General features: G+C 38.1%; 1 protein-coding gene across 2 annotated transcripts in view; it reads left to right on the top strand.

Annotated features, from left to right (window-relative positions):
* APP (amyloid beta precursor protein) overlaps positions 1-18,492 on the top strand; it is a 199,710-nt gene that overhangs the window by 163,865 nt on the left and 17,353 nt on the right. For both annotated transcript variants that reach the window (XM_052666955.1, XM_052666946.1), the window contains 2 exons: positions 11,551-11,772; positions 15,808-15,861. In XM_052666955.1, the coding sequence (XP_052522915.1) occupies positions 11,551-11,772; positions 15,808-15,861 (276 nt within the window). The remainder of the gene's footprint in view (positions 1-11,550; positions 11,773-15,807; positions 15,862-18,492) is intronic.

Below are 18,492 nucleotides of genomic sequence, written 5' to 3'. Positions count from 1 at the left end.
CTCTGCTGCCTTTGCCCAAGAGAATAATGTGATAGGAACAAACAGTTGAATGCAGCCTTCGGTGAATGTAGTTTTGCACAGATCACCCTACAGTGATTTCCAGTACAAACTGAAGGCTTCCAAAGAAAAAAAAAAATTGAGTTTTCTATGCTGTTATTCTTTATTTTTTAATCTTCCTTGAAATCTTATAACATTCTTTTGAATAGATGATTCATTAGTACTCTAGCAAAAAATATATTGCTAGATCACAAACCAAAGATAGCATGGAGTTCTTGCACAAAAGCAAATGAATTATATACTAAAGTTTGCACATTATGTAGGGTGGTTTTATGTGCTTAAATACTGACATGATACATGCCTGCTGGAATACTTACAACCAACTAGGACTTCTTCCACCAAAGGACATTGATTTTAAAATCGTTTGGCTAGTTTATATATATAATTCAGCTTTTTTAGGTTTTTTTGCTTCATCATAACCCTACAGGATGTACTAAGCCACCAGTTTTGCCACTTCATTCCCTAATGTTTGAAATACAGCTAGATATCATTGAGCTGTTTCTTGTAGTATGGCAATGCATTCTTTTAATGAGGGGAATCAACCAATGCCTTCCTTTGCTATGTCGCATTTTAATAGGGAAAGGTACTCACCAGCTGGAACAACAGTCTGTTGCTGAGCCTTTGTAAATTCTGCACTCTGCAGGCTTGGCAGAGCTGATGAACCTGTTACTACTCCAGGTTGGAGACTCAATTCTTTCTGCTAGTAAAATATGTCCTCTGCTGCAACTTCGGAGAAAAGGAAAAAAATCAGGGAAATAGATCCAACATCTTCCTCTTCTAAGCCTCTCGTGCTTTTCTGTCCAGTTTATTTAACTGTCTTAGAAAATTAGGCAGAGAGTAAAAGATGTTAAGAATAGATCTAAATGCACTTTGCTGACATTGATGTTCTCAAATGCTTTCATTAGTAGCATGCTATATCCTCTCCATTTTTTTTGTAGCTAAATGGTCTGTCGTATCTGGTCATGAGCATTAATGTTCTTGAGGAAATATATGAATCTTGATTTTTGTACGTGCAAGCCCCCTTTTAATCTCATAAATATCATGAAAACAACTTTAGGCAGTGAAAGAGCCAGCTTTCTCCAGATCTGCAGATATTGCAAATGAAATAAATGGCTGCGAGAGGTTTTCTCCAGTCATTTCACGTGGCTCTCTTTGAAGAGAACAGAGTTGTAGAAAAACAGTGAATGTATACGTGTATTATTTTAAATCAATATACTGAATATGTTTGGTACTAGAAAGCTTTGTAGGTCACCATTAACTCATAGTTACAGATATGTCCATAGACATATATTTGATTTGATTTACTTGCTCTTTGGTATGAACACAAAGAAAAGCTGGAACACTAATTTGCGAGATGATACAAACAAAGTACATTATGGTACTGAAATTGTTTACACATTGCTTAAACTGGGACCTTTCTCTAAAGCCTTATTTACTGCTCTGTGAAGCAGGATGGCTTCTCCCAGTCTTTCTCTTTGTATTTCCTATATTGCTTCTGCCACTGTGTTTTCAGGAGCTAATGACTTCTCATGTGCCAAATTTAGAATGTCGTTCATTCATCAGATGGATGACAAGTCTGAAAAAATCTTGAAGTTGTCCACCTTGCAAATGTGATCCAAGAGAAAGTTGGCTTGGAAGTGCTTGACTTTGTGAATATATAGGTTCCATTCAGGTGGAAGAGGCACTAGTTTGCTGAATGCATTTCCCACTTACAGAATTATCAATATGCTTAGTTATTGAAACTTACTTGGTTTACTATGCATGCAACTTAATTCATGGATATGTGTGCCTATAAAAGGCAAAAGTGTCTGGAATGGATAACGAAGTTTCACAGCTGTTCCAAAAAGGTTTTGGACTGTGGGGAGATGAAATCTTCACTGTGCTTGTCTATCCCAGCCTTTGTTAATCAACGGAGACTGAGTCACATCAGCCAAACTCCTCTTCCTGTCACCATAGATTGAGTTATTCATGCAAGTGTCCATGAGCGCTGAAGTAGCCCAAAATCATAGGAGCACAACCACTCCAACACCAGCTTCCAAGTCTGTCTTGCTTCTGCATTACAGATGTCATTGAGTTTAAGATCAGACTCCTAACAGGGAGTGTTTGATTGTGAAAGAAGCAAATTAATCATCTTAATTCTTACTTGCTATCAGATTGAAGGTATCCACTCAGAACTTGTTACAGACCATCTGCAAAAGCTATAGAACTGGTGTGTCAGTTGCCATTCCCACAGCAAGTCTCAGGAATTGCTATCCAGAGGAGTTTAAGCACTGAAGTCTGAAATGTACAACCATAAGCAGACGCCCTGAGGGGTAGATCTATGTATGACTCTAATGCCAATGGTGTGCTAAATTTTACTCTACTTGACCATGACTATCTTCGCTTGTGCTCAGAGAAAATTCACATGTGCTTACTATGATCAAGAGTATCTGATATATTCTTGCTAGGCAAGCTCTTACTGTGTGGCTAAAAAGAGAAAAAAATTACTGAGGTAAGGATACTTGACTTTGCAGAATGTCTGGATTGATGGAAATATTACAGTAATCTGCACAATTTAGTTGCCATGCGCATGGGATTACAAATGAAGCAATTTTTCATCAGCACAGCTTTCTCCTGCTGTTCAATTCTCATATGCCTAATTTAATTGAAAAATGAATTGTGCTTGCTATGGGGGGAGTCCAGTCCTCTCACTGTTCTGCTTCCTACTATTAGAGCTTGCGTATGAGATACAGTGTACAAAGATGTCAGTGCAGACCATATCCTCCTACATGTATATATTTGCTATGTTTAACAAACATTTTTCTTTAGAATACTTAGCCTAAGTTATATTTAGCCTATCAAGTGCTAAAACTGGACTTAGAAATAGGCAAAATATATGTTGTCTGAAGCAGATGCTGCGCAGTTCCATTTAGTTCTGATTTAAGTTACTGTGAGTGAGTCAAATGTACAGTGCTCTCTTAAGTCCAAGGGAATCAGACACAACAAATTAGAACTTCAAAATGCTCAAATGTGTGTATTTTTATGGAATATTTAATGGTTTCCAAGCTGTCCAAAGAGTTTGGTATGCATCAGAAAAAAATAAAAAAATCTGTGTGATTTGTATAGTGACCTGTAGAAGAGTTTATATAAAATAATAGGTAACTTCTTTCAGGTGTTAGAAGGAGTTTAAGGCTGTATTCTAGTTTTGGGTTTTACCATCTATTATAAGGTTGGCAAATAAATATGGCTGATAGTTAAATAACTTAGATATAAAGAGCACAGTGCCTGATGTGGATCGGGATTATGCTATATGAGGGCTGCTCTAAAAGTACAGCTTTCGATTATATTGTGCTGGCCCACAACATCAGAGGTGGACAGAATGGCGCCTGACATGGCAGTACAGATGAAGCAAAGGTGTGTCACTGCATTCCTCTATGCAGAAAAAATGGCATCCTCATTCACTGACTCTTGCTGAGCATTTCTGGAGGCCAAACAGGGGATGTGAGTGCAGTGAGGGATGGGTGTTGCATTTCAGCAGTAATGCCAGTGGTCACCTCTGCTGGTGCAGATTTTTATGAGTGCAGCATGCAGGCCCTTGTTCATAGCTGGCAAGAATTGTGGTGACTATGTTAAAAAATAGTGTTTTGTTGCTGAGAATTTGCTCTGTCAGACAGTGTTATTGTGCTCGTTGTTGTCAGAAAAAAATGTTCCATTTGTTGTAATGGAAATAAATCGGAGGCATTAGCTTTGGAGCAATCTCCATACAGTGTATATTCTTGATCACAAACTAGTTTCAATTCATTTTTTTCTCCAGGTATTTTTTTTAAGTACTGTTTTGCCTGAGTTGACGTTTGGTTGTCATCATCTTACTCAGAGAGGAACTTTTCACATGCTGGAACGTAGAGATCCCAGTCTCTAAAATGTGGTGCTCAGCATAAAAAAAGCTGTACTCTGTTCAAATTTTGTACCAAAAGGAATGCTGCAACGTGGAAGTAGCGTTTTTTTATGTTTACTCCAGAGCTTTTGTGGCTGTGAATAGTGAATTGTCTCATAGACAAAATTAACTATGTTAGCCAAGTTTAATGAAGTGGATGTGAGCAGCGGAGAAACAACAGAAACGGTTAAAAAGTCTTGAAGTCATGAAAGTGAAGAGCAGTGTCTTTTAGTTTTATTTAATGACTTTTTTTTTTTCCAGAGGTAACATTAGCTTCTGATGTTTTTCTGTCCCACATATTTTGTGCAATACTCTGTTTTTAATTAAAGGGGAAATGCAGTCATGATTTAGATGACTCACTGTTAAAGCAAACTATAAATGTGTACCTATGTATAGCCATATATCAATATTTATCTACAGTGTATTTAGCTGTTGAGTAGCTAAGAGCTTACAGTAATTACAGCATTCTTTCACTGAAGGCAAAGAATGCAACAGCAGCCTTCATACAAAATAGGCAGAATTTCAAGAGATTTATAACCAGCTGTGGGAAAAATGGCAGGTGGATGTTTCTGATTCTTCACCAGTGTAGTGGTGTGGAAATTCTCATGCACTTCTTTCCAAGCCTCTCTGAAATTGTACAGCCATGTACAAAACTGAATTGGCATTGCATTCCATCTCTAAGGGGAAAACCTAGGTCATATTGAGATTAATCACTGCATAGTAATAAAACTAGCTGGTAAGTGTTTTGCTGAATTGGGTTTTCCAGACTTTCTCATGCTTTGAACTGTTTAATGCCAGAAATTTTTTTGGTAATACGATCCACTTGTAAGGCAATCAATTTGTATCCAAGTTAAACATTTTTTTTTTTTTCTTTTTTCTCTCTCTTTTTTTTTTTTTTTTTTTCAATTTAAGTCAAATGAGTCCGAAATGCAAATTTAAGTGGGGCATTATTACATGCAGCTCTTTACAGGAGGGTACTCATATGGGCTGTTTTTATAATACAATTTGGGAATCGTTGAAATCTATGTATGCTGAAGTGGCAGAAGCTGTAAGAAATAGAAAGAAATGAAATTTGTAATTTTTTTAATGGATTAGAAGCATTCTTTTTATATTACAGCCATTCTTTTTAATATATTTCTAAATATTACAGCTGTTCTCAAGTTCAGAGGTGTATTTTCTTTAAACTTCAATTTTTAGACAGCGGGATGTTTTTAAGGGCCCTGGGATGGTTCTTTTATTAACTTACTTCAAGAGGAAAAAATATAAGTCAACTGTTTCATGATACCTCAAATGTCATTTTATGAGAACTTGAAGAGCCTTTTCACCTTATGGAAAGACATTGCCATACACATAAGAATCTTCTAAGTCTGAAAAACTGCTGCTGCTACTGCTACTATTTACTTTTGTCTTAGTGGTGATGTTTCTACAGAACGAAAGTAAGAACTGTGAAATGCTGTTTTCCATGGTTGTTGTTCTTTCAATCTCATTTTAACCCCAACAGAGACATAATGCAGTGTAAAAGTTTCCAGATAAGGGGACCTGTGATGTAATTCCACAGGCTAGCCATAAGAAAGTTTAGTCTGATGGATCAGGTAATGAAATTTCTTTGTCAGTATGGATCAGACATTATAGGCAGGGTTCATTTCCAGTGTTTCACAGGATTGATATTTCTCATCACTCTTTTATCATCATCTTCAAAGCCTACAGACAAATGAAACCACTCATGCCTTCCTGTAGACAGGTCGCTTTTAATAAAGTTGTCATCAGAATCAATTCCTAAATTATATTTGTCTTGTACCACTAAAATGCATTAGTTCAACACTGAACAGCACATAATTATGTTTTGCAGCTTTATAATTATGATTATATATTATATCTACTGCTATATAATTATATAATATATATATATAATACATTATATATATATATATACTGCTATATAATTATCTAGCAGTATGCAACATCGTCATATGATACTTGATTCAACAGAACACCTTAAAGTAATTACATGCTTGGAATTTAGTGGAGCTTAGCTCTTTATGGCTTGGTACAACCAAGTAGGATTAAATTTAAGCACGTGCTTGAAATTTCTTCTAACTTGGACAGAGGCTGGAGGAAATAGACACTATTTTCTGGCATATTCTTTCCTTTCATCTCAAAGGAGAAAATCCTACTTGATGCGATAAACTTTGTATGTGAAACCTACAGGATATACGACTGACTTAACTACCTTTCTGACTTGTAGAATCTGCATTCACTGCAGGTACAGAAAGCACTTCGGACTGGAAAAGTTACCTATGAAATCCTCACTCATGGTCAGATCCTCACTTTGCATTACGGAGTTGCTTACACAAACCTGTAATTCCCATGTGTCTCACTGGAGGTGTCTTCTGGAGAAATGTTTGTGCTTCCTGAATGTGAAATACATTTGTTTGTTTGCATTAGTTTTGTGGCAATACTACCATTATAATTGATGCTTAGAAGTATGTGTTGTCAGTTTATACAGGAGCTCTAATACAAATGCAGATGTTCAGGTAAATAATATTATATTTTGTTTTAAAGTACTCACTAATACAAAGCCTCTAAGGAGGTATTGTTTTAACATCTACCAGTTTGGGGTGTTTTGATTTATATAGCTGACAAAATTCAGACATTCAGATTTAGTTAAAAACTAACTATATTACATCCATGCTACTCCTTTGGGCAAACACTTGTGTTGAGGATTATGAACTGTGGCATACTGAATTAGCCCATAAAGCAGGCATACAACTGAAAGCTGCATCTAGCCATGTTACGTCTTACCACATGCATTATTATAAATGATTGTGTAATTGCTCTTCGTAATCCTAATTATGACATAAAACATTTGCTTGATTTAAACTATCTTCCAAATGGTGTAAGATAATACATGTGCAAATGAAGCAATCACTGTGACTCAGATGCTCCTAATTTTTGCCATTGGGAACAGTAAGGTGGTTGCTGACACTTCTAAATTTATCATTTTGAAAACGTGCTCAAAAGCAGCTATAACTTTGAGGACCACTTGCTTATTTGTCAGTGAGTGCTGACTGATAAGGGTGATTATGAAGCAATAAGACTCTGCTTTTGCACCAGTTTATTTGAATTGGTTCCCAAAACTTTATTTGCTGGATCGATATGCAGTCTGTCATGTATATGTGGTTTTTAAAAGGAGGTTTGCTTATGGAGTGAAACTATGGCATGTATGTAATTTGAAGGTGTCTTAATTAGTACTTAGAAGAGGTGTTTTGAGTGCATTTCTGTTCTAATTTGATTTTAAACCTTAAATTAACATACAGAACTTCCAAAATTTTAACTAACTACCAATTTTGAAGTTACTTTTTAAGCAGATACAAGAATTGTGCTTGCCATAATGAGGTCAGAGCTTTTTGTCTGTAGGTATCCAACAAAAGAAAATAAAGCAAAGCAATGATGTAAATACTTTGGGAAATTTTAAATACATAATTTTGGAAATTTTAAATAATCATTTAAGTAAAAATGATTACTTGAAAGATAATTAGTGAACAGCTTGTGTTCTAGAGCAGCAAGTAAAGATGTTCTCCATTAAATTTTTTTCATTGTATCTATGCCAGCTAGGATTACGTACAGCAGAGTCCAATGTGGTAAACAGTATTGTATACCAACAAAGTGTGACAGAATATCATGATCTGTGTTGCTCTAATAGTTTTGGCATGGTATTCACTATTAAAGTGCTCTTACAAAGCCAATCTGCCAAGGTATGGTGATGGGATATTGTAAATGAACTGCTTTCAAACAACCCAACGTCCACCAGATGTTTCCAATGAATTTATTTTCTTCTACTCCGTGTTTCTCTTTTCCAGAGAAGTAGAGAAGAGACTAGTCTAGAAAGGACTTTGCAGTGGTCTTAATCTTGTATCTAATGTTCCCAAAGATATTTTGCTTCAGTTTTTCTTGATGCTATTGTTCAGTGGTAATAACCCATGGGGGAATGCCCACAGTGAGTGTAAGAATGAGTGAAACTTCCTTACAAATGCCAGTAAATCTAAGTATTTTATTGAAGAGTGTAACTGAGCCTCTTTCATCCTATGAAGGACGACTCTGCATGCCTGAAGGTGGCCGTGCTGCAAGTCCCAGGCTTCCTGTTAGTAGAGCAGTTGTACTTTCACACCAAAACCAGCTGCTGGGAGATTTGAAGTCTCAACTTAGTGGGTTTTTTGTTGTTTGTTTTGTTTTGTTTCATTTTGTTTCTGTGAAGTTGTGGTTACTGTTGAGCTGTGCTCTCAAAATGTAAAAAATGTTTCAACATCCTCCTTATTTTTCTCTGGCAGGACTTAACAGAATGTTACAAAGAGATAACGAGTAGAGCAACAAGTCTATTATAGGAAGATTGTCATGAGGGTTTTTGTCTTGCTGGTTTGAGGGGAGATGAAATTTTGAAAAGCAGCCTAGAATCTGTATATTTTCAGCGCCTAATAATGAAGACATTCACTGCACAAAGAAAGCCCCTGAAACAGCCTTGAATGCACATCCTAGCCTCCAGCTGCATCTGTACTCTCCACTTATTTAGGGAATTGTCTTTTGTGGGGTGGAGAAATTGAACTGGCAACTGTGAGAAAGGGAGGGAGTACTTTATTGATGGGTAACAATGAGGCTATATGGCTTTCCATTAGCGTAGCTGGTGATGCAAGTAGACATCGATACTTTGAACAAAATCAACTCTGAAAGAATCAATCTTGGGATTTGCCAGCTAGCATCAATAACTGGAAATCCTAGGGCAAACTTTTTTAACAGCTCAGAGATTGAAACAATTGTTTGCAAATCGTTTACTCGATGCAGACTCAGATGCCTTGGTCTGATGGACTCAAGCACAGTTCTTAAGCCAAGAGCTTCTCATTTTTCACCATAGTTCATTGCCATCGTGTCAGATGGGCTGATTCATTTTGGCCATTGTCTCCCTGCTTGTCAAGTGAATGCAGTCATAATCTGCTTATTGCAATATCTGTTTGCCTCACGCGAGTTGCTTGAAGTTTGTGTTGTGTGCCACAGCTGAGTAGCAAACAACGGAGCCTGCAAGAGCTGGTGACAACTCACACCCAGTTGGGCAGCACTGAGAGCTTTTACGTACTTGTCCCTCCCAGCCTCTGTAGCGACAGTATTAATGATGTGAGTCTGGCACTCATCTCTGCAGCTCGATGGGTCCTCCTGTGTTTCTGCAGTGGCCTTTCCCTTGAGCATGGGTCTCCATGCTGGGGAGCAGGTCCTACACCCTCTGCTCCCTCCCCTCCAAGCATGTTACTCTCCAAGGGCAGGAGCTGTCTGTAGGTCACACAGTGTGCATCAGCAGAGAGAAACAAGGCAGGAAAAGCATTGTGCTGGTGCACAAGTCATGAAGGATTGACACTACCTGTAGAAAAAAAGGGGTGTGTGAGGCACAGCACCTCTATACATCTGCTGCCGAGGCTGCAGCTCTCTGCATCTGTGTCACAGAATCCGCAGGCACTGGGAGGACAGAGAAGATGAGGCAAGTTGCGCCTCAAAGCAGTTTCTGGGTTGCAAGTGCTTAGATCCCCTGTGATACTCATCTTTTCTGTGATCAGCCATAACTTGGTATCATAATGTGCTAAGCAGGTGTTACCCCTGACTCCCTGCAAGGCATCCAGCACTTGGAAACCAGGCTTTTTAACATCTAGCTCCTTTTTTGATAAGTCTCATCTTCTGCAACTAGTAAAAATTAACGTATACCATGTGAGACAATGTCTGCTTGGAGTATCAAGTTACAACTTATGAAATAATATTGTTTTCAAGAAGGTGAACATGAATGGAAAAATAATTCAGTGTTCAGCAGGAATTCTGTACTGTCCTACTAAGTCCTTCTTATGAACAAATTCACTGACAGAATTTAATTTTCTGTACACATTAACAGTAATGTTGGCTTACTGTCTACTAATGTGATTACTGCTTCAGTAGGAAAATTGGTATTGAAACGTCAATTTGCAAGATTTAAGACCTGTGCTGGCCCCCAGGGTTTGGGTTGTAACTTTGATGTTCTGGCTCTGGTGTAGTAGTAGTTTCATCAGCTCTAAGAGATTTGTATATATATTTTATATATCTAGGCTTTGCAAAGCCGAGATATATCATCACTGAGAGAGGTAGTGGAGCAGTGCCAAATCTAATGCTCTTGAGTTGGTGGCGATCCTTGCTGAGGGCTACTGTGTAGGTTCTGTGTGCTGCTGTGGTGGTATGCTGTTGTGTACGCTCAAGAGGGACATACAATTGAAAAGGTTTCACTGATGTCTGTAAAGCTCTGGTGTATTTAGAAATGTAGATGCAATTTCTCATTGGCGATGCTAGGAAATGAGAGAGCCCTTACAGAGCTACATAAACGGTCTAGCAAAATACAGTGGTGATTGCTGTCCCTGATTTGCTACAGGTTTCATATGTGGATGTGAAGCAGTAACAGTGACTTAGTCTTTAATGAATTCAAAAGAGAAGCAAGTCCTAAGAAAAGCTTTTGTATTATGAACTGTCATGTGTGTACTCATGTGCAAACACTTGAACTGGACTAGTGTTAACATCTACAGGCTTCAATTCTGAACTATTTAGAACTTTTAACAGCTGCATACTAAGTATATTGATGTATTATTAGCAGTTACTTACCTTCTTTATAGCACTTGCTTACTAGAAAGTGGTTTTGTGCACCAAGTTCCTTCAGAGTATGTGCAAATAATGTACCTCTACTGGAAAAACAAAAACACAACAAAGGAGAAGATCAAGAGTGGATGAACTTTGATCTAAGAAAGGAGTTGGAATAATGAAGCACACCCAAAGAACCTTCAAGCATATTTTTAACACTGAGTTCAATAATCTGGCCTATAATATCGTTGGAGTTGGAAAGTGCTTTCATTGTTCTCCCTTTGCTGTAGTCCCAAAAGAAACCACAAAAAAACCAAAACAAAACAAACTAGATAATATTGCAGAGCTTTAGATCCTGGTTGTTTGTGAAAGTTTGTGTACAGATGCTTATTGCTTATTGTGATTTAAGATTGTTAGAAAAGAACTATTTTCATATTAGTAAAGTTACATCGTTAAAAGAACAAATGTTTCTTCAGATTCAGTGTTATAGTGAGCCCAATTTAATACAGTAACTGGTGCAGTGATTTAGGATTTAAGAACAAGGCTGAGCTTTTGTAAGTGAGCATTTCGAAAGAAGGGAAAATAGCAAAGACAGTCTTTCCTGTGGACCTCTTGCATGTTGAGGTATGGGAATGTGTTGAGTTGAAAGGAATTGATTTGTGCTTCTTTTAAAAGAAATGGGGAAGAATCTAGGGACTTGTGAAGCACACGCTGTGATCTGTGGTGTTACACGGGTAACAGTATGGAACAGTTCTGGTTGATGTTTAAAAAATGCTTTACTTAGCAGTGGTACTCCTCAGAGTTTCAACTATTCCAAATCTTGATGTTTTTCTTTATCATGATAAAGTAGGGTCTCATGACTGTAAATTTGTACTACAATAACCCTGGAAATAGATGCTCAGAAATGCAGTTTTTTTCAGATCATTTCTGTGTTCATTTCCTTGCAGATGAATTGCTTCAGAAAGAACAAAACTACTCTGATGATGTCCTGGCCAATATGATCAGCGAACCCAGAATCAGCTATGGAAATGATGCTCTCATGCCTTCATTGACAGAAACTAAGACCACAGTTGAACTTCTCCCAGTGGATGGAGAGTTCAGTCTAGATGACCTTCAGCCATGGCATCCCTTTGGTGTTGATTCTGTTCCAGCCAATACTGAAAATGAAGGTAGGAACAATAGTGGGAGAAACCACAGAGTATTCTCAACTGTATTTTATGATGATTCTTTCATTTTATTCATTGAAAATCAACATATTTCTGATGTAAGAATGATAAAGGTCTCAACTGTGAAGTTTTAGAACTGGTCTGCCTGCTGTGTCTCTTTGATCAAATAGTTCTGACTTAAATGCCAATATAGTCACACAATATAATTCAGAGTTGAACTTGTTTCTCTTTAAAAACAGGTAAAAATAAATTCAGCATCTTATGAGTGTCTTACAATGAGAATGAGCAAAGGGAGATAAGTTGTCAGATGTGTCACGATAGAATAAATGTTTTCATTAAAAAGCTTTTTATTGCTGGCATGAAAATGGCTATAGATCTAATATGTTGGTTTGGGGTTTTCTTGGTCATATGGAATGTACTGCAGAAATATTTGTGCATACACAGCAGTGCAACTAGCTAGTGATGATGTCTTCCCTGAGGAACACTTTATGTTGCTCATGGGCAAATGTATTGAAGTGGCTGCCTAATGTTTTAATAATTAATGTATGATCTGGAATCGGTGGTTCACTTGGGTGCCAGAGCCAATTAATTAGAAACATAAGGAACTCTGATGATGTTGTTCAAGTTACTTTTCTTGTGCTTGTTTTCCTTTACCAGTTCAAGTCCATCCTCATTAGTGCTAAGTTAATCCCAGCAGTGGAGGTTTGTTTCTGCAGAAGAGTGCTAGTTTTACAAACACCAGTGTTACAGAAGTTTTCTCCATGTAATTCTGTGCTTTGTGGATCAAGCATAGCTGGGCTGTGCAGACAGTGAAGTATTTCAGATATGTTTTGAAATCATTGGTTTAGCTCTGCCTCTGAGAGTAAGTTTTGATCACACACCTTGTTCAGTTCTCTGTGAGTGAATGCTTTCCTCTAAGTCTCACTTCAGTACAATGTGTGAGAGGCTGTGGGCTGTTTCATGCTTGCAGTGAAGCAGGAACCAGTTTTGTGATCAAAGTGGGTAATTGCCAGGTGTCAGAGAAGCCAAAGGTCCAGGCTAAGGTGCAAGCAGAGGTCGACTAAAAAGTTAAATGGAAGCATATTGAATATGAGGGGAAGAGAAGAGAGTGGGGCTAAAATGAAAACATCAAGAAGTCAGCAGAAAGGAGATGGGCAAACTCAAATGGACTGGCCAGCCATAAGAACCTGAAGAAAGTAGATGGTGGTGAGGACTCTGGGTGTATCTGAAGGATGGCTACAGATCCATTATGTGCTGACTGGCTGAGAGCAACTGTCTGGATTGCATGAGACGCTGACAAGCAGTACAAACCTCTGACCAGGCTGACATGCTAAACTTCAGTTTCCTGGTGAATAAGCTGTGGCTCGCTGTAGTGCAATTGTTGAGGCTGACTGCCAGGAGCAGACTGTGGTCCAGCTGGTGGCATCTGTCCTGTAGGAATTTTCCAGTACATCTCTCACTGCAGCATTTCACACAGTGGAGACATAAGGAAATCCATTCTGTACCCACTGTCTGCTTTCATTAAACTTGAAGGGGAAAGAAAGAACACCTTTTGAAGCCCATCTATTCCCTTCCCAAATGTACTGGTTTCAGTCAGTGATTAAGAAGTTACTGGGTATACAGGTGCACTCAGACATACAGCTAAATCCTTTTTTTTCCTTCGGAAACCAGACTAAGCTCAGAATTTAATAATGAAAGGTACATTCTCCAGTGTGATGCTGAATTCACTTGGCAAGTATTCTGAGTGTAGTTATCTTTTTAAAATGCAGGACAGCAAATAAGAATAAAAATTCTTCTGCCTTGAATAACGTCCTGTTTAATTATGAATCCTTGTGTATTTTAATGCGCTACATAATGCAGCACTTCTTAATGTTTTCTGTGGGAACACCTTATAGCTTCTAAGACTTTAAATTGGTTTGGTTGTTGTTGGGTGTTTTGATACCAGAATTGTTTTTCCCATGAAGTTCCTGCAGGCAAACAATTTCATTAGCTCAGTCATTATTAACATTTAAGTCCGCACAGTTGAAAATCATCTCCTGGCTGAAACCCCTGCAAGTCCTTCTTGTTTCCCGTTTGACTTCTCTGTCACCAATCAGACAGTACTGGTGAATAGTATTTGTGTTATTTGGATCATTATTTCTACAATACCTTTTTTTTGCTCTTTAGATATCTTCTCTGTACCCTTGTCCATAGTATCAGAAGTGGAATTCACACTCATCTTCTTCCTTTGTGTTCGTCTCCCATCTTACTGTTCCAGAATCCCAGGGTGAACAGCGCCATTTGTCCTCACTTCCCATGCCTGTTTTTCCTCCATGTCCATGGCCCAATCTTAGGCTTTGTTCAAATTGCTCCCAAAAACTGGTGTTTGTCTTGTTATAATGTGGAACGTAGCACAAAGTAAATAACAGTTGAAACCTTTTTCTACTTTCTCCCTCACAGTCTCCTGGGGTTTCTTTACATAATCTGTTTTTAACACAGTAAGATCCACTGATGCAGAAAGTGTTTTGTGTTATATGCAGTACTGAGCAACTCAAGTGAGTTAAAAATTATTGTGCTATAGAAACCTCAAGTACTGTAGAGCGACTAACTGTTGCAGTATTATGATTGTTAGCATCTCAGGTTGCTGGGAGATGCTGAGCACAAGAGTGAAGGTCGGAGAACCAAGGACCTCTGCTTCTGTTGGATGAGGACTGACGATACCAACACCATCAAGACAATCACAGCATGTTTAAAAGGAAGGGCCTGTTGCCTGTGAAACCTGCTGCGCAGTTGCTCCGGCATTTACCGGAGGACTATCAGCAAGTTGCCAGTTCAGGTGTTGATACTGCTCTAGTTTGGAAGCTTTACATTTTTAAAAACTCTTTAGTACCAATCCAGAGTGCTGAGAGCTCAGGCTTCCTCAGTGCAAAGAATAATTACACTATATAAGCAAGAATTTTCTTTAGTCTGGCACACTGGATAACCCCTAAGCTAGATAAATTCACCTCATTTTAGACTTGCATTACTGTCAAATTTTTCAGTGGTGCCATTGATATCTGAGAGGCAAGCTCATTGGATCCAGGAGCTAGCAGAGTAAGGACCTGGGGTCCACTTCCTCCACAGCCACAGCACTGTGGCTTGCTTTTAATGAACCATCCATGGAATACTTAGACCAACATGTAATTGTGGAAAAAAGCAGAAGGTAATGCAGCCAGAAAGAAAGTCTCAATTTCAAAGTATCCAGTGACCTGCATACAAATGATCAGTAGAAAATACTTCCAAAAATGCCTTAAATTTGTCATTTCCTCCCATGTCTGTTTTCTTTCATGACCTAATCCCAGGTTTCAGTCAGAAACATTAATTGTATATTGAATTGATAAATTGTCACATAATCTTACAGTTCCATAAATCTGTTTGAAATTTTCCTCATCTAAACTGCATGTTTAGATGAAAGGGTAAGTTTCATGCAATCAGTTTTATGCTATTTTTTTTTTCTCAATTAGTTAAAATAGTCTAACAAGATATTGAAAGTCTAGCATAGCTCAGAGCATATTGGAATGGAATATTGAGTGTAGTTTTAAAACATGCTTTACTTTTTTTTTCAAACCTTACAGCTAGTGCTGTAAAGAATCCTTATTAAAAGGAATAAGGAGTCGGGATTTGGTGGGTTTGTAAGTCAGCTTGCAAGAACTCATGGTGTCAGTACTTGCTGCCACTTTTAATCAGCTGACTGAGAGATGTCTGCAAGTAAAGAATACAGTTTGACTCTTCAGACAGAAAGTCTTTGATCTCAATAGTTTCTCACTTTAAGCTGTAACCAAAAAATGATGTAAAATTGACACATAGCTGTGGAGCTTTCTTTGGATGTTTTGTGCATCCCTTCTTTTAATTTCCATCATTAGTTGAAGGCAGATCTTCTCTAGCTGTTGCTTTTGTAACTTGTTTTATGCAGTATGTCTCTCCTACACTATCCCAAGAGATCAAAAGTTGAATTTATCACCTTGATGCATTTTGCTTATTTTCTGTTTACTTCTTTGTTTCTTTTCTGCACTTCCCCAGTTGAGCCTGTTGATGCCCGCCCAGCTGCAGACAGAGGACTCACCACACGACCAGGTATAGAATTTGCATGACTTTTACCTAACTTGTATTTTCCCAGCAAGGTCTGCTTGTGCTGAAATGACCACCTTTTCTCTGGTACAACCCTCCATTTAAATGTAATGCTATATCACGACCCAGCAGCTGGTACAAGTGTTTGCACTCAAAACCCTGCTGGACTGTGTGAGTGCTGTCTGTATCGCAGGTGTTCAGTATATGTGCGTGCAGGAGGGGGCCCAGAACTGACACCCTTGGTAAGCTGCCAGGCTGCAGAGAGCACTTTCAGTTCTGCAGTGTATGACGGAAACGTCCGATGCTCAGTGCACGTCTGCTGTGTTTGTAAATTGTGACTGATTTCTGTGTATCACTTAGGAATGCCAGGGGACACCAAGATTTTTTTTTTTCAGTGATATCTGTCTTAGATAACTGCAGGTATCTAAAAGTTGATATGTGTATTGTCCCTCTGGATTCAATTAAGGCGCCTCTAGACAATTATTCATGCCATTATAGTATAGGAAAAGGTGATTATTTGCCCTCAGTACCGTAGATACCTGTATCTTCCTAGTCTGACTAGCTTGTGTCAGGTTGCAAACATTTAGAGTTGCTGGACAAATTCAGGTCTCAAAAGTAAAAGATTGTTTTTCTTATTAATTTTCTGCTTTCTAGGTTGTTCTTCCCTCATCTCCACTTAGGAATACCTTGAAATGGCTGATTAGAGCAAGCACAAACAAGCTGTAATTTCAGCTTATTTTCCAACACAGATTAGATCTGTTTATTTTAGAATCAGAATTATTTCAGTGTCACATCATATTTTTTTTGTGTGTGTTATTTCTTTCTTCAGATGAGATCAAACTGTCCAATCTGTCTTTTTTTTTCCCCTCCCCCTTTTCCTCCAAATTTCCACTGGAAAGCATTATGGGCAACATCTTAAAATGTTTAAATCTTTCCAATAACTTGCTGATGTTTACTGGCTGCAGTGAATGGTACAGTGGGGAATTAAATAAGACCATATGTTACAGCAGTTGGGATGCACATTGAGGCTGGCTAGATGACATGTTCCTAGCATTGTTTTAGGAGGCTGATACCTGTACTTGTGCTTGGAGTCTTAATTTTGTGAAGAGAACCTGGAACCTGGTACAGAGCTCTCCGAGTATTCAAGTTTGTGATAATTAACCTTCAGTCTTCATGAAAAATCCCTTGTTATGAGGCCCATATTTACTGCTAACAATTATTCCTTTCTCTCTCTATTACCATCCCCCCTCACATACAAGTGATGGAAATTGCTGCTGTCAGTTCTTTAGAGGCAGAATTTTTCTCATGCTGCCACACTCCAGTTTCAGGAGGAAATAGGATTTTTTAGGCCATTGTGTCAAAGCCTGGTGTTGGTTGGGGTTATATAAACAGCGTGAGGAGTATGGCTAGCATTCTCTATGAGAGGTAAATTGTCAATGTGTAGGACAGCCTATTGAAGAGCTGTAAAAATATTTTAACATGTGGGCATCATGGCTTGAAATTTCCAGCAGATACAGGAAGTTCTGCATTATGGAAGGAACATGGACCAAAAGTAGTATCATCCAGAGGCCTTTGCAGCAGTTGTTGCATTGTAGCACAGTTTAAGTGATGCTGAGGCTGTTCTGCTTTTGGCAAAGAGATTGATTCCCTCCAGGTGAACAAGGATGCACATGAATGTTCCTCTGTGAAGATGAATAGTCACTTCACTAGAGAGGTTGAAACTCTGGCTGTTGCGCCTGCATTGCAAATTTCACAGCATCAAGAATCTTACAGTAGTGCTAAATATATTGTAATAGATGCAGCATTCCTGGTAGACCTTCATCCTTATATCTTTAATCACCATGTCCAGCTTCTGCAAACTTGTCCTTACTGACACAGATTCTAACTATAAATACCCATCTGATTTTCCATCATCTTTTAATAGCAACTTATATGTGCTAGAATTTCAGTTTAACAAAAAATTGGGATCAGTCTGAATAGCTGTCATAAACTAGCAATTGTGGAAAGCAAAAGGATGGTTAATTAAATAGCATGAAATACAGGGAGATTCTGACAATTTAAAATTTACTGTGCTTTAAATTTGTTGTACTTGCTAATTAAAAATAACACATCTTTGTTAAAGGTTAAATAAGGAAAAGAGGGTTTTTTTGCAGTCACTGTACTTCTAGTGTAGTCAGTTGTACAGTTTGGAGCTATTCGTCAGGAATAAAAGTCTGACAAATGAGGATATTATTACAGAATGGAAAAGTATTAAAAGAGGGCCTGGAGTCAGATTAATACTGCTGCTTATAACTTTCTGTTTTGTTTTAATTGCCTGCATTACTGTTGATTTCCCAAAAGCTTTGCTGTTGTCATAGTCTTGATGTTTCATTGCAAGCTTCTACTTGTTTTGCTCAAGTGAACTAGGTGGTTCTCTGCTTCTTCAAGGCTAAAATATAGCTTTCGTGTCAACCTGCAGTAGTCCAAACCTGGGTTTAAGATCAATTGAATGTTTTTTAGTTGCTTTGGTTGTTTAAAACCCTTGGAGAAACTTGCCTCTTGAAGGACCAACACAAATGTACAAACATACGTCCTTTTTTCCTTTTTTTACTACCTTTTACTTCTTCTGCCCCATACGTCATTACTGCAACAAATACT

Source organism: Tympanuchus pallidicinctus, unplaced genomic scaffold, assembly GCF_026119805.1.
Source record: "Tympanuchus pallidicinctus isolate F22 unplaced genomic scaffold, pur_lepc_1.0 scaffold10, whole genome shotgun sequence".
Lineage (NCBI taxonomy): Eukaryota > Metazoa > Chordata > Aves > Galliformes > Phasianidae > Tympanuchus > Tympanuchus pallidicinctus.
The sequence above is the reverse complement of the archived record's forward strand: the minus strand, read 5'-3'. Positions and strand labels throughout refer to the sequence as shown.